The sequence below is a fragment of the Ctenocephalides felis genome, unplaced genomic scaffold, assembly GCF_003426905.1.
Source record: "Ctenocephalides felis isolate EL2017-DRISC unplaced genomic scaffold, ASM342690v1 CF-g0.4_SCAFFOLD_01170, whole genome shotgun sequence".
Taxonomy (NCBI): Eukaryota; Metazoa; Arthropoda; class Insecta; order Siphonaptera; family Pulicidae; genus Ctenocephalides; species Ctenocephalides felis.
In genome coordinates this window covers 31,222,598-31,236,830 of record NW_020537324.1, presented here as the reverse complement: position 1 = coordinate 31,236,830, position 14,233 = coordinate 31,222,598, and the positions used below count along the sequence as shown (strand labels likewise).

General features: G+C 27.4%; 1 protein-coding gene across 1 annotated transcript; it reads left to right on the top strand.

Moving 5' to 3' along the window:
• Positions 1-3,666: 3,666 nt before the first annotated feature.
• LOC113365861 (roquin-2-like) lies at positions 3,667-14,196 on the top strand (the record flags this gene model as incomplete). Its single annotated transcript, XM_026607404.1, is given in 12 exon segments — positions 3,667-3,791; positions 4,238-4,400; positions 6,493-6,688; positions 6,761-6,924; positions 7,446-7,679; positions 8,682-8,854; positions 8,960-9,120; positions 10,316-10,670; positions 11,114-11,337; positions 11,417-11,516; positions 13,463-13,733; positions 14,139-14,196. Coding segments are annotated over 10 exon segments (1,950 nt in total). The 5' UTR covers positions 3,667-3,791; position 4,238.
• Positions 14,197-14,233: the final 37 nt, after the last annotated feature.

Genomic DNA, 14,233 nt, shown 5'->3' with positions numbered 1-14,233 from the left:
ATATAGAACTGCAGAAGGAAATAAAACGGAGTTTTAGCCTCATTTAGATATTGTAATACAAATTTCATGATCTTAGCTCATAAACTTATGCTTTTATCTAAGATTATTATTTGAAATGGGATAATTATAAAACTTATCGAACTGCTTTTGATTTAAAAGAAGGTTAATTGTTCTATGAATTCGAACTTGTACTAAATATTTATGAACTTTGCGATCTTTAAATATGGTTCAGAATTTAATATAACTTCTAATTTCATATCATTTGTCTTCCCATTGTGTATAGCTATCATATCAAATTGCATACTATATATAGCATAGCTTATGCAAATAATTAAAAACATGTTGAGCTTGTTTAAAAATTATTCAATTTGTGCCTCTAGTATTAGAAATGTAAAAAAATACTAATCGATTGATTAGGAACAAAATTCCAATTAGCAATTCACAGAATATATTTATTATGTGGGTGAAGTGTTGAAAACAAAGCGGATTGGATTTGCTCTGAGCAGTAAATTTTAGCCTTTTGGGTAGTACTTATAAACATTTGGCAAAAAATATAACTTATGTAAAATGTATAATAAGCGACAAATGTAATTCTTGAATCAATTGCGATGTGTGATCACTAAATACTTCCTGTTCAATTTAACATATTTTATTTATTTCTCATTAATTATTAACAGCAAGTAAAATTATTTATCAACTTGATCTCAATTTCATTGAAATTTAACTAATTATTAGCTGATCATATTATCATTTACTTTGTGTAAATTGTCAATTGTGTAAAGATAAATAATGAACAGCATTTAAATACAAATTGCTTCAAATTCACTAATACAATATTTATGAAATTAGAAATATTAGTGAATTATACGGTCTCCATGTTCAAATGATAAGAAAATGCTGATTTTATGATTGAACTCATAGAATCACACTTCTAACTAAAATTATAATTATAAAACTTAAGATTTTCAAAGTGTTGGAGTGTTTTTATAATGCTTGTATGTTGTTTTATATTTTATAATAGATATATAAATGTCAATATGATTACGAATCATAAATTTACTAAGACATTGTACAGTAGATATTAAGTTAGTTCTACCAAAGATGAATTTTGTAAATGCATATAAAGTTATGAATAAGATTTTTTTGAAAAATGGCTTTATAACATTTTAGCTATCTAGAATGATACAAAACTATTAAGTTTATTCAATAATGATAAATAAGTATTACAATCAGGCAAAGAAGATTGTCTGCCGGACCAAAATTATTATTGCCTATAGATATTGTCACAAACATGTTGTTTTATTTAAAAAAAAGTTGTGTTTCAATTGTATGAATTCAACAAATATATATATAGCTTATGAATTTTATTATTATTCTTCAAATATTGTGGGTTGTTGAAATTGTATATGTAGTAATTCGTAACGCGCACTCATATATATATATATATATATATATATATATATATATATATATATATATATATATATATATATATTATATATATATATATATATATATATATATATATATATATATATATATATTATATATATATATATATTAATTGTTTAAACAATTAATATTCGTTCCACTCATATCATAAAATTCTATAATATATATATATATATATATATATATATATATATATATATACAAATATGTGTGTAGGTACTATGTGTGTAATATGTACACATATATACAAAACCGCCTGGGTATTATACCGACTAAAACCTCCGCTTTGCCTCTGGTCCTCAGCCGTTAGGCATTACTTCGTGGGGGCAGGAACTAGAATGCTATCATTCTTACACTAATTTTATACTTAGTTTTTAATTGATCGAAGTCCCATAAGCCCTTTCTCTTTCCATAGAACGCAGGTCAATTAACACATCTCTCACAATTCTCGCGTTCCAAGCATCTTCAGTTGTCAGCATCACTTCAACAACAGCATCTGGAGTAATTCTTCGCCTCAATATCTTTTCTACATCGTCTCGTAGAGCACTAAATCGCGGGCACACGATGATCACTCGTGTAGGCACGAAAACAGGCGTGCCCTGATAAACGATTTTAATATGTGTATTTGATTACATGTACATATCATTTATTTCGCAGGGGCAATATCATTATTATGAAAATTCTTACAAAATTATCAGTCCACACAATTGCCATTATATTATAGGGATAAAACTATCACAGATAATATTTGAATTATATTAAATGTTCTGATAAATATTATTAAATATTATTATCTTACAAAATTATCAGTCATCACAATTGTCAATATATTATTAAAATACAACATATGACATATGACATTTAATCAATCGGGAGAGTCAACGATTATCGGCAACGCTCGTTCAGCAAGTGATATTATAGTCCCTTCTATCTTTATTCGCTACGTGTGTGCAGCGCCAGACTAAATATGAACTACGGGAGGCTATCAGTGTGCGATTTTCATGTGTTTTTATATGTTCGTGAAAGAAAAAGATTATTAAAGAAATGTTAGAAATAATAATAAACAAGGTACAACCAAAAAAGTGAAAGTTTAATAGCTATTGACATTTTAAATTTTCTTCAATGCACTTAAAACTCAGAAAAGTACAACGATGTTGAGTTGCTTATCCTATGTCAAAATATCGGAATAGTTTTTACAAAATATCGTAAATATTAAAATTATAATAATGATAAAAATACTTTCTCAATGAAATAAGTAAATAATAATTTAATTTACTGATTTTTTTTTCATTATTTTTGGTCAAACTAAAGTCTTGGACATTATTATAAAGATATGATTTAAATCTATCATCCATCAAATTCCAGCCCGAAACAATGATCAAGGAAAAACACTACATTAACTTTTCGAGATTTGTAAATTGAGGAAAATATTGTTGAAAAGTAGCTAGGATTCAACATATTTTCTGATATTTACATTCAATGTAAAGGTCACTACAAATACTTTTTCATATTTTTCATTATTTCAGTATTGTATTAATTAAACTGTTTGCAAAATAAAAAAAAATTTGCTCTGTCATAAATTTTCTTTTTTTTTTAATCATTCAATTAAAATTAATCTATAATTATATGTAATTAATATATACATAATTAATTTAATATAATAAATTTGTATTTTCCAATATTTTAGCCAATATTAAACTGTTTGCTGAATATTTTCTTTGCTTTTAATCAGTAAATTTTGATAATATAACAATTTAATGAATTCCAATTTTTTTTTGCTAACCATAACAATTTTACAACAATAGGGTTTTGATTTAACAGCAGCTATCTATCCACTGTTCACATTGATTTAATTACCATTTGGCTGTAGGGAATTTCTAGAATTTACACTCGCTTTTTCTACTGTTGTTTTTACAATCTACTATACACAACAACATCGATGTCTAATTTTTATTTAATTTATTTAAATTTGAAATATATAATTTTACGCGTATTTGTTCTCTATTTCGGTTATAATAGCCTCCCGTAGTGCTCAAAATGACCATTGCGAGCGCTTCAGTCAATTTGAGTTTCCCTTCCATTATGCTTATTTATCTATGATGCCTTCGCACGCACTAGCAGTCCATGTAGTATAAGGTCTATGGTGTCAACATTAACTTTTTGTTATCCGATGTTGGTAGCACGAGTATCTTACGGCTTACTTCACTCTATTGAATAAACGTCATTATGTGTCATTTCATTGGTGATTGCAGCTGAATTCCAGCAAATTCTTCTACGATCAACTATAATGTTGTTTTAATTTTGTTTAAATGTGATGTGTTTGTGCAATATAGCGAAAGGTACACATTAAAAAAAAATTAATTACTTGTTGTAAAGTTGTGCAGTATCATTTTGCTGAAAGATGATGTTATTGTTTTCTGTATATCACGTTGTGTAAATGGTTGTCTTGTTGGCACTTACTAATGAATTTGTAAACGCATTACATTTTATATATAGTTTTATTATTCCAGTGCCTAAGCCTTAAATCATTTACGTATTGGTAATGCTTTTTCAATTGAATTAATCGTCAGATTATGCAGGCGTGAATTTTTTTCCTCTACAAAAGAAACATATTGTACATATTGCATTTTCGTGAGTTACATTTTTCTGAGTCTGTATTTTTGTTTACTCAATAAGCTATCAAGTAAATATGGTCTTGCTGATATTAACATCGATTGTGAAATTTAATTTAAATCAAATTGTACTCGGTTTGTGAAGAAATTTATATTGTACGTGTTTTTCATAGAATGCCAATCCAGGCTCCACAATGGACCGATTTCCTGTGTTGTCCAGTTTGCTGCCACGAGTTTGCAGCAAACCACAGGGCACCGATAAGTTTAGGATGTGGCCATACTATATGTAAGACGTGCTTGGCCAATCTTCATAGGAAACAGTGTCCATTTGACCAGGTATTTTGACCATACATATATATTATAGACTTTTGTGATATGAGTGGAACGAATATTAAATGTTAAATATGAACAATGCAACACTCAGATCTTTAACACACACTTAATTTGGTTTCTAGACCATGGTATGCCTCATCTTTAGTGTAATTTTAAAACAGTAAAAATTATATACTAATACATTATTTAATATTTTATTTAAATTATATTTAATTTTTTTTATACAAGAAAATACCAACTATCTCTTACAATTAAGTGTCTGAGATGAAGAGACATGGATGGATATTATTATAATGTAAACAAAAAGGAGTGCACGATTGCATACTAAAATCAACAAATGTGAAAACAGATCAATTTATTGAGGAGAATAAGATAAATGAAAAAATAAATTATAAATTACTAATGATGTTTATATAAGAGTCGTGCAAAATATTTGTGTAAGTTCTCAAATTTACGCTATTGCTAGTCTGAACTATTAACCTTGATTCTGCCATGCTCCGTTTAAATAAGTTTTTTTCTTGGAATAAGATTTGGGGATTATCAAAATCAAACTGTTTTGAAATTACACTGAAGATGAGACATACCATGGCCTCGAAACTTCTGTAATTATTAAATAAAGTGTGTGTTAAAAATCTGAGTGTTGTATTGTTCATATTTAACATTTAATATATAATATTTTTAGGGCGGTGACAAATATTTAGATAAAACGAGAAACTTTAACTGGTATAATAATAATCTAAAAATAATAAATTCGAACATGATATCTCGAAAAACAAATCTCAAATGTACATTCTCTGGATGTAAAAGTTTTGTTTTATCAACATATATATATATATATATATATATATATCAGGATAGTTTTAAATCTTAATACTAATTTTAAGATAGTCCGCAGTTCAAAGTTTCTTATGGAAATAACATGGGTAAAATTCCATTTGTTTTTTGGAAGTCGATAACTTAGCGACAAGTGAATCAAAATTTTAAGAATAACATTGTATATGCTCATTTTGTCATAAATGAAAAAATTACAACAAAAATTTGATATATTTTATAAAATAAGTATTTACTCAGGAAGAAGAATCAAGAAAGTTTGATTGGAGTGCGGACTATCTTAAAATTAATATTAAGAGCTAAAACTATAAGAATTTTTTTTATCAATTTGGAAGTAGTTGAAGCTTTTTTCCCTGGGAGCAAGGAAATTTGAAAACATTCATATTAAGGACCACCCTAAAGTCGATTGATTTAAGTAAAAGTGCCAAACTCAATATATATTTTCTGCCCCTCTCACATCAATATATAATGATTGCCCCTCTCACTTTAATGTTTATTATAAATTTACTTAAAATTTATTGAGACATGCTTTATCTTTTTACATTGTTTTTATTTCTTGTTATTCTTGAATAGTCCAGTCATTATAGTAAGTTGACTTCGGAATTTGAGATACCCTGCTGTAAGTATAAATACTTGTATATTGACATTTAGAAGTTGTCTCAAAACCTACATATGGTTGGGTTTACGTACCATATGTGGGTACATACACCCTATATGTACCCAGCTGTAAGCCTGTAAATGCTTGTATATTGACATTTAAAAGTTATCTCAAAACCTACATATGTTAGGGTGTACGTGCCATATGAAGGTTTTGAGACAACTTTTAAATGCCAATATACAAGTATTTACAGACTCACAGCTGGGTATCTCAAATTCCGAGATCCTTACCTAATTTATGCTTAAATGACTGGACTAAAAATTTAAAACTAATAATTATTTTGTATTAGACTTGATCATGGCATCACATGAAAGTGTGATGTGATTAGAATTTTTCAAAACATTCCAAAGCTAAAAAATGCCTGTGTCTACTATTAGCATTAAATATAGTGGTCATTTCATAAAATGTATTTAAAATTAATCTTGGCTAATCCACTGATTGCTTAAAATTTATCATTGTTTTTTTTCAGCTAGTATTTTTCATTTGTAATCAAACTTATTGTACTGCAAATTACATTTAATAATTTTATATACATATTTAGTTTTTCTCTTAGAAGCTCATACTATATTATTGCAAATTTACCTGCAAATGCATTTTATTTTTCAGACTGTTATTGTGACAGACATAAATAGTTTACCTGTTAACTCTGCTTTATTACAACTTATAAGTCCATCCACGGTTCCAGTTGATTGTGATAATTCTGAGGTATTAAAATGTCTAAGTCCAGAGGATCTAAAATATTACTTGCAAGCAATGAAATGCATAGAAGAGTTGGCATTATATTTAAGACCTTTCCACAATGGTAAGTTTTTTTTAAAAAAAACATGTAAAACAATTAGAGTGCACCAACATAAATTATTTTTTTATGCTATAGGATCAACAAGTATATTGTCTCGACCAATGCAACGAAAGTTAGTGACATTGGTAAATTGTCAATTAATTGAAGATGAAGGGAGATCGCGATCAATGAGAGCAGCTAGATCATTAGGAGAAAGAACAGTTACTGAATTAATACTGCAGCATCAAAATCCTCAGCAGGTACTTCATAAAAGAAATACTATTCGCAAAGTTTCATAAATAATAATATATTGATTTGTATTGTAAAATAATATCATATGACTTGTATTGTATTTTTTTTTTAAAGTACAATTTTTTTATGTACAATTACCTTAGCTCAATTGGGATCACTTGAATATGTTATCACGAAGAGGATGAATAAATTATATTTTTTAAAAGATAGCACAATATTTCATATATATTTATAATGAGATTATTGTAATAAGTTTACTATTATTATATACTAATTTACAATAATTTCAAGTTGCTTATTTCTGGTAATTAGCATTAAAGCCATTTTTAACTTTATTGAGATCAGTTATCAGGGGATGCAAAGATTTTTTTTGCTTATAACATTGTTTTACGAATTTTGTTGGTCAATATCATCTTTTTAGTGTATAATTGAAGTTAATTCTAATAAGAATATACTATTTATTTTTCAGTTCTTCACAGTGATATTAAGTATTCTGTATATATGTCTTCACATTTTGTTTTTTTTTTAGCTTAGCGCTAATTTATGGGCTGGCGTGAGAGCAAGGGGATGTCAATTTCTTGGACCAGCCATGCAGGAAGAAGTTTTAAAACTCGTATTACTAGCATTAGAGGATGGCTCTGCCTTATCTCGAAAAGTTTTGGTTATGTTTGTTGTTCAAAGATTGGAACCACATTTTCCACAAGCATCTAAAACCAGCATTGGACACGTGGTTCAATTGTTATACAGAGCTAGTTGTTTTAAGGTGAGGGAGTTATATATATGTAGAGGCTAACTCGTATGTAACTTTGTATTGTGGATTGCAATGGCAAACTGATAAATAATAATTTTGTGTTGGACATGAAGAGATATTCAGACTTGTTAATAAGTAACTTTAATAGAATGATTAATTTAAATTATTAACTTACCGATTGTTTTTAGAGATAGCTCTTAATTTTAATTCTAATTAAAAATCTAAAGCTCACTTTTATACTTGAAATGATTTTAACTTTGCAATTCAGTTCATGTAATTCTTAGAATTATGACAAAATCTTTCATTGTAACTTGGCTTGATTAAGGTTTATTTATTCACTTGTCATGCAAGCAAATATCAACATTGTCGTGCGATTCAAAAGCTCTTATATTTTGTCTATGATGCATGAATAATGAAAGCTACAGTATTTATAATAATCTATTTGAAAACATTTAATATTTTTCAAATATTTTAATATGGTACGGGAAGTACCAGCAGAAGGCACAATGCCATACACCACTAATTATTTATTTGCTTGAACATCAAATTTCAAATATAAATTTTTTACAGTATTTCACAATATTTTACAATAAAATTTTTGAGAAAACTTGATATCTGTAAAACTTCTGTTTTCTTTTATACTTGTTTATTATACTTTTATTTTTCTGATCTAAAAGCTTTCATATATTTTTTTAGCAAAGAGGAAATATTTTTGATGCATTGGATATATAAGAAATCGTATTTTTCACTCTTCAGCATTGAAGCATTGAAATTAAGAAAAATTTAATAAACATTCACTAAAATTTCAATTATACAAACCTTAACATTTATAATAAAAAAAAATTAATAAAATACATGAAGACTCATAATTAATTGATTTTAGTAAATGTATAATTTAATTTTCAGTTCAATTTTGTATAACTTATAATTAACTATGTGAACTAGTGAGATTAGCATCTCAACATAAATTTTAATTAAGAATTACATATTTATTAGTCAGCTAAATGTTTCCAGGTATCTAAACGTGAAGGAGATTCTTCTCTTATGCAGTTAAAAGAAGAATTTCGAACCTATGATGCATTAAGGCGAGAACATGATGCACAAATTGTGCAAATTGCCACAGAAGCTGGTTTAAGAGTAGCACCAGACCAATGGAGTGCTTTATTGTATGGTGATGCTGCACACAGGTATTGAAATTTTTAGTAAATATGGATAGAATTTTTTATGACTTTTTATGAAGAATATCAATGATGGTATTAGTTGGAAATAAATATTTTTCTACTTTTTCTTAGATCACATATGCAAAGTGTGATGGATAAACTTCAAGGACCACAAAGTTTTGCCCTTGGTGTGCAAGAATTGGTGATAGCTTTGCAGAGAAGTGGAGATCCGGCTGATTTGGGAGGTCTCACTAAAAGCTTAGAACTACTAGCGGGAATTGATGCAAATGCAGGTCTTATATCTAATAATATAAACAATAAATCGACTTAAAAATTATATGTATATATATATGTATATATATATATATATATATATATATATATATACTGGATTACCCGATAGACATTGCCCTGTCTACAATTCAAAAGTTCTAAATTTTTTCATACTTTTTATATCCTATTTGATGTCCTGCCTTTTTCATTCATTTATAATCTTTACATAAGCAGTATAAGAAATTCAGAAAAAAATAATATAATATCTGCGGTAAAAGAACAATATCACACTTGATTTTACCACACAACATAATTGCTTCAATAATTTAGTCTATTATTTTTATAATCTCGTCTAAATATATTAGTCGCTCTTTGGCAATTATAATTTCTAAAGTACATTTTTCTTACTAATAATTTAATAAACATTATTGTTTATGTTCAAATTTTAGGTGAATTAATTTGTAAAATCTAGTTCTTATGAGCACTCTTCAATCTAAGATCAACTTGCTAAATATTCCATATCCAATTCCGAACAAATAAATTTTTGACACATGAGACAAAATTCTAAATCATTTTTTCAATAAGTCGGAATATTTTTTTGTATTATTAAATAAATTAGTTAAGTAAACCAAAATGCGACATGCATAGGTTTAAAAAAATAATGTATATGCAATTTTATTAATAATGTACACATTATATTTTTTTGTATATTTATATTCTAATATTATCTAGGCTCATAATTTCACCTAAATTCATATTTCAAGTGAATTGATATTTCTAGCAGATGACAGTTCAAATGTTTTCAATGTCAAACAATGATAATTGGTTTTTTGTAATTTCTGCTATTTATTTCTACAATATTATTATAGTTTTATTGTTCATTAAATCTTAAAAATTTCTTTCTTTTAAAAACCCTAAAAAGAATTATCTAAATCCAAATAACCGCTTAGGAGAAGAATCAAGTACACCCGTACAGAAGAATTTTATATATGATATATATATATATATATATATATATATATATGTATTTAATTTGAATGTTGAATTTTTTTCTCAACTTATGTGCTCTTATAACCTAATATTATATAATTTTTGGTTTAAAATATTAGCATATATATATATATATATATATATATATATATATATATATATATATATATATGGGCTGCTAGTTACTTTGAAATATATATATATATATATATCTTCTTTACACAGAATCTGTAGTTCCAACTTGGCAGCAATGTAGTGCAGCATTAACAGCCGTTGCCCGAGTTGTCTTTGGTTTAGTTGATTTCATCATGCATCATTCCCATGGAAATTCTAATAATAATTTGGGAAATACAAATGTGTCTGGTATGTGTCGCTCTGGAAATATAGTCTGTAAACAAAGCGAACAAATGTCACAACATTTTAATGTCGGTGCTGCTGCACCACAGCCTATCACCATCAATGGAGCCAATGGCGTCAACAGTAAATATAAAGTTAGTATGTGTAGAGATCTCACATTGAAGAATAGTTGCCCAAGAGGAGTAAATTGCACTTTTGCTCATTCTGAGGACGAATTGGACAGGTACCAAAAGATAATCTTGATCTTGTTTTAAAATATTTCATTTGTTTAAACTAAATTTATTAGATTTTATTGAATCTCTCTGCTCAGTCATATTTTCTGTTCACATGTATAGTACTGTTTTCAGAGTATTCCACTAATAAATATGGTAAATAGAAGATACTTGAATTATTAGTTTGTTTGGAGTGTCTGGCAATTCATAAAATTTATATAAAAATTATTATTATATAATATATTAAATTTTCTTGAATTGTATAACTACTGTTTCAGTATTAGTAACTAGTTATATGCTAAGAATTGATTACAAAATAGTAAAGCTCAATTATAAGTAGAGATTATTAGTGTCAAATTTGTTATTTAAGTACTTATACATATCACAATTATGATCACATAACAAAATATACTTATATTTATAAGCAAGTAAATATATTTTGTTTATCTTGCAGACATAGAGCAAAAAGTCGTAAATCTCTCAGACCGACAGGTAATAATAAAACTATAACAGATGAAAATTTTAAACAAAATTATCAAGCGATGAGTCCAATCAATATGGTTCCCACTCACAATATGCCTGCACCAATGCCACTGCCTCTTAGAATTCCTAATGAACATTTGCATTATAACACTGGTTACAACATGTCTACAGCCAGACCGGTACTGCCAGTTTTAGGTATTGTAACATTTTTACACTAAAATATAACATTAGTAAATTGTATTCTATATAAAATTATTTATTTATTTATATGTAGGTGACCATAGATTTTCAAATACACATGATGGATTTGCCACAAGTCAAGGAATTGTTTTAAGCCCAAATAAGCCAAATATGGAATATTATACTCCAAACAGGTAATTATATGATTATACATTTTGCAATAGCATATTTTATTAACTTCCATTAGGGTAAGCTATAGTAATCACAAAAAATTGAAAATGAAAATTTTTATATATCTTTATGTTTTAAAGGTTTCTGAATATTTTGGCATACCTTAGAAAAAATGGATATATGTGTGTGACTTTGTTGTGTATGTATGTGTGTGCGGATACAAATTTTCGTCGACGATTTCGGGAACACCGATCAACCGATTTGAATAATTATTTCATTCGATTCGAAATTGATACGTGCTGATTAGTTTTTGGCGAAGGTCAAAAACGGTAACTCAATTTTTAAGAAAAACGGAGCATCCGATTTTAATAATTCAAAAAACATTTTACTTGTATTGACAAGATGAAGAACTGATTAAATTTTTGGGAAGGCAGGTCTAGCGCTTATGGACTCTCAATAAAAATAAGTTAAAAAAATGTCATTTGGCAGTCAAAAATGTTTATTGGACATATGTACATCAAATTATCAGATATTTTATAGAGGTTTTAATAATGTGTACACATTTTGTGTAAATTTTTTTGGGTTTCGTACCAAGATTTTTGATTACGGTACGGGAAGTTCCAGCAATTTGCCTTAAGGCACGATGCCATGCACCCCACTAGTTACTTTTATTAATTGTATTAAAATGTGTAATTTAAATACTATTACAAGTTTTTATTATATTACAAGGTTTATGCTTATTTGTATCAAACTTATTCTTAATAAAATTCAAAATATAACGTTCTTTAAACATTAATTGTATATAATTTTTGTGCCATAATATTTATGACCATATTCCTTTGAAACAGCTTGACCGATCTTTATGAAATTTGTCCATCACTTATTTTTTATAGGGTATACTTAAGATTTTTTTTAGTTTTGAGGGCATTTTTTAATTTCATTTTTTTATCATTTGTAATTAAGATACATACATTCCTAAATTTTTACCGTATTACCACCGACCCCGACGCGAATAATGTTTCATACCACATTCAGTCAGTGAATGGTTCTGACATACTTTTGACTCGGATTCTTTGAGCTTATGAAAAGGCTTGAATTTTACTTTAAAAAAGAGTTTGTTTATCAAGGGTTGGCCAACCCTAACACTTTCTTAATTTTGGGGTCAATTTAGTTTTTTCAATTTTTGAAAGTTTGAATTTTGAATTTGAAAAATTCTCCAAAATATAGAAATTTAACATTAAAATCTGTAGACAAAACTGTTTTTGAGAGGGAAACTGGAGATTTTTTCATAGTTTTTGAAATCGCTATCACACAACAAATCAATTTAAAATGGTGTGTAATCGTAATGAGTAATTTCTCACACTATTATTCCCTGATTAGAGTTAAAGTTTAACTCAGCATATACTAAGAATGGCATGATCTAGTAAGTTGATTATAGATGCAATCTTAGTCGATACGTGATTTTCCATTGCCTTTTCACACCGCTGTGCCTGAAATGAGCTATTTTTAATTGAAAATACTTATATAGTAGAAAATTAGTAGGTCCGAGACGTGATTTTCCATTGCCTTTTCACACCGCAGTGCCTGAAATGAGCTAATTTTAATTGAAAATATTAATTAGTCACAATGCTAAGATTTTATAAAAACACTGTAAACATCATGGTGAGAGTTTTGAGATTTGTTTTCAACTTTATGTAGAAAATTATGAAAAATAAATATTGATTTATTGCAATTCCTAGCTTAATTGCAAAAATACACTATATAATTTTACATTTAAAAGACGTACGTTTTCGGACTTTGCTTATGTCCACAATGAATGTGCTCTTATAGCATCAAATATCTATATAAAGACTTTTTTAGCTATCAATAGTTATTTTCCATACAGTAGGGGTATACTGGTATAGAATTTAATTGAAGATATTATTTATTATATACTAATTTATATTATTTGAATGATTTGTACATTTAGAATGGATTCTGCCCGAATGCAAAACTGGGATTCAAGTTACTTACCAAGTCGTCAAGTTATGCATGCGAATAATTTCATAAAACCAGTGAGAAATTTAGCTGCATTACAACAGAAACGATTAGATATTATAGCACAATTGGAAATTCTGGCAAAACAGACAATAAATATGCTGCTAAAATGAATGGCAATAATGGAGTTATGGATAGGCAAGATGATGTCAGTTGTAGCTGGGAGGAAAATGAAGTTTTACGTTTTTCTCCGGTCGAATCATGTAAGAAATTTCTTACAATCTTTTTTATTACATTTTCATAATCAATTATTATTTGAAATTATTCATAACCAAATTTTATATCATTCATAATCAGATATTTTTTAAAAGAAACTATATTAAGATTATTTTGATGAATATGCATGATTACTTCATTCAGCGTATCAACCTATTGAGTGAATTTTTGTGTACTTCTAAGTCAGTCTAAGCAGTTCCGAATGAAAATATGATTTTACTTTGGAATCATATTTTTAAACTTACTAAATTTTTGAAACTAATAAAATACTGCTTATAAAGTTAGATAAAAATAAACTAGTACGTTAAAAATATTAGTAAACATAAAATTAAACATAAAATTAGTAATATAAAATTAATATATTTTAAATTTTGTTGCTATTTATATTGCAGCAAGTGCGGTTTTTGTGAGGTCTGATTCAATTTTAACAGATGATGACTATGTACCTTTGAACCAACAACACCAACGCCTAAGTATGGACCAATTT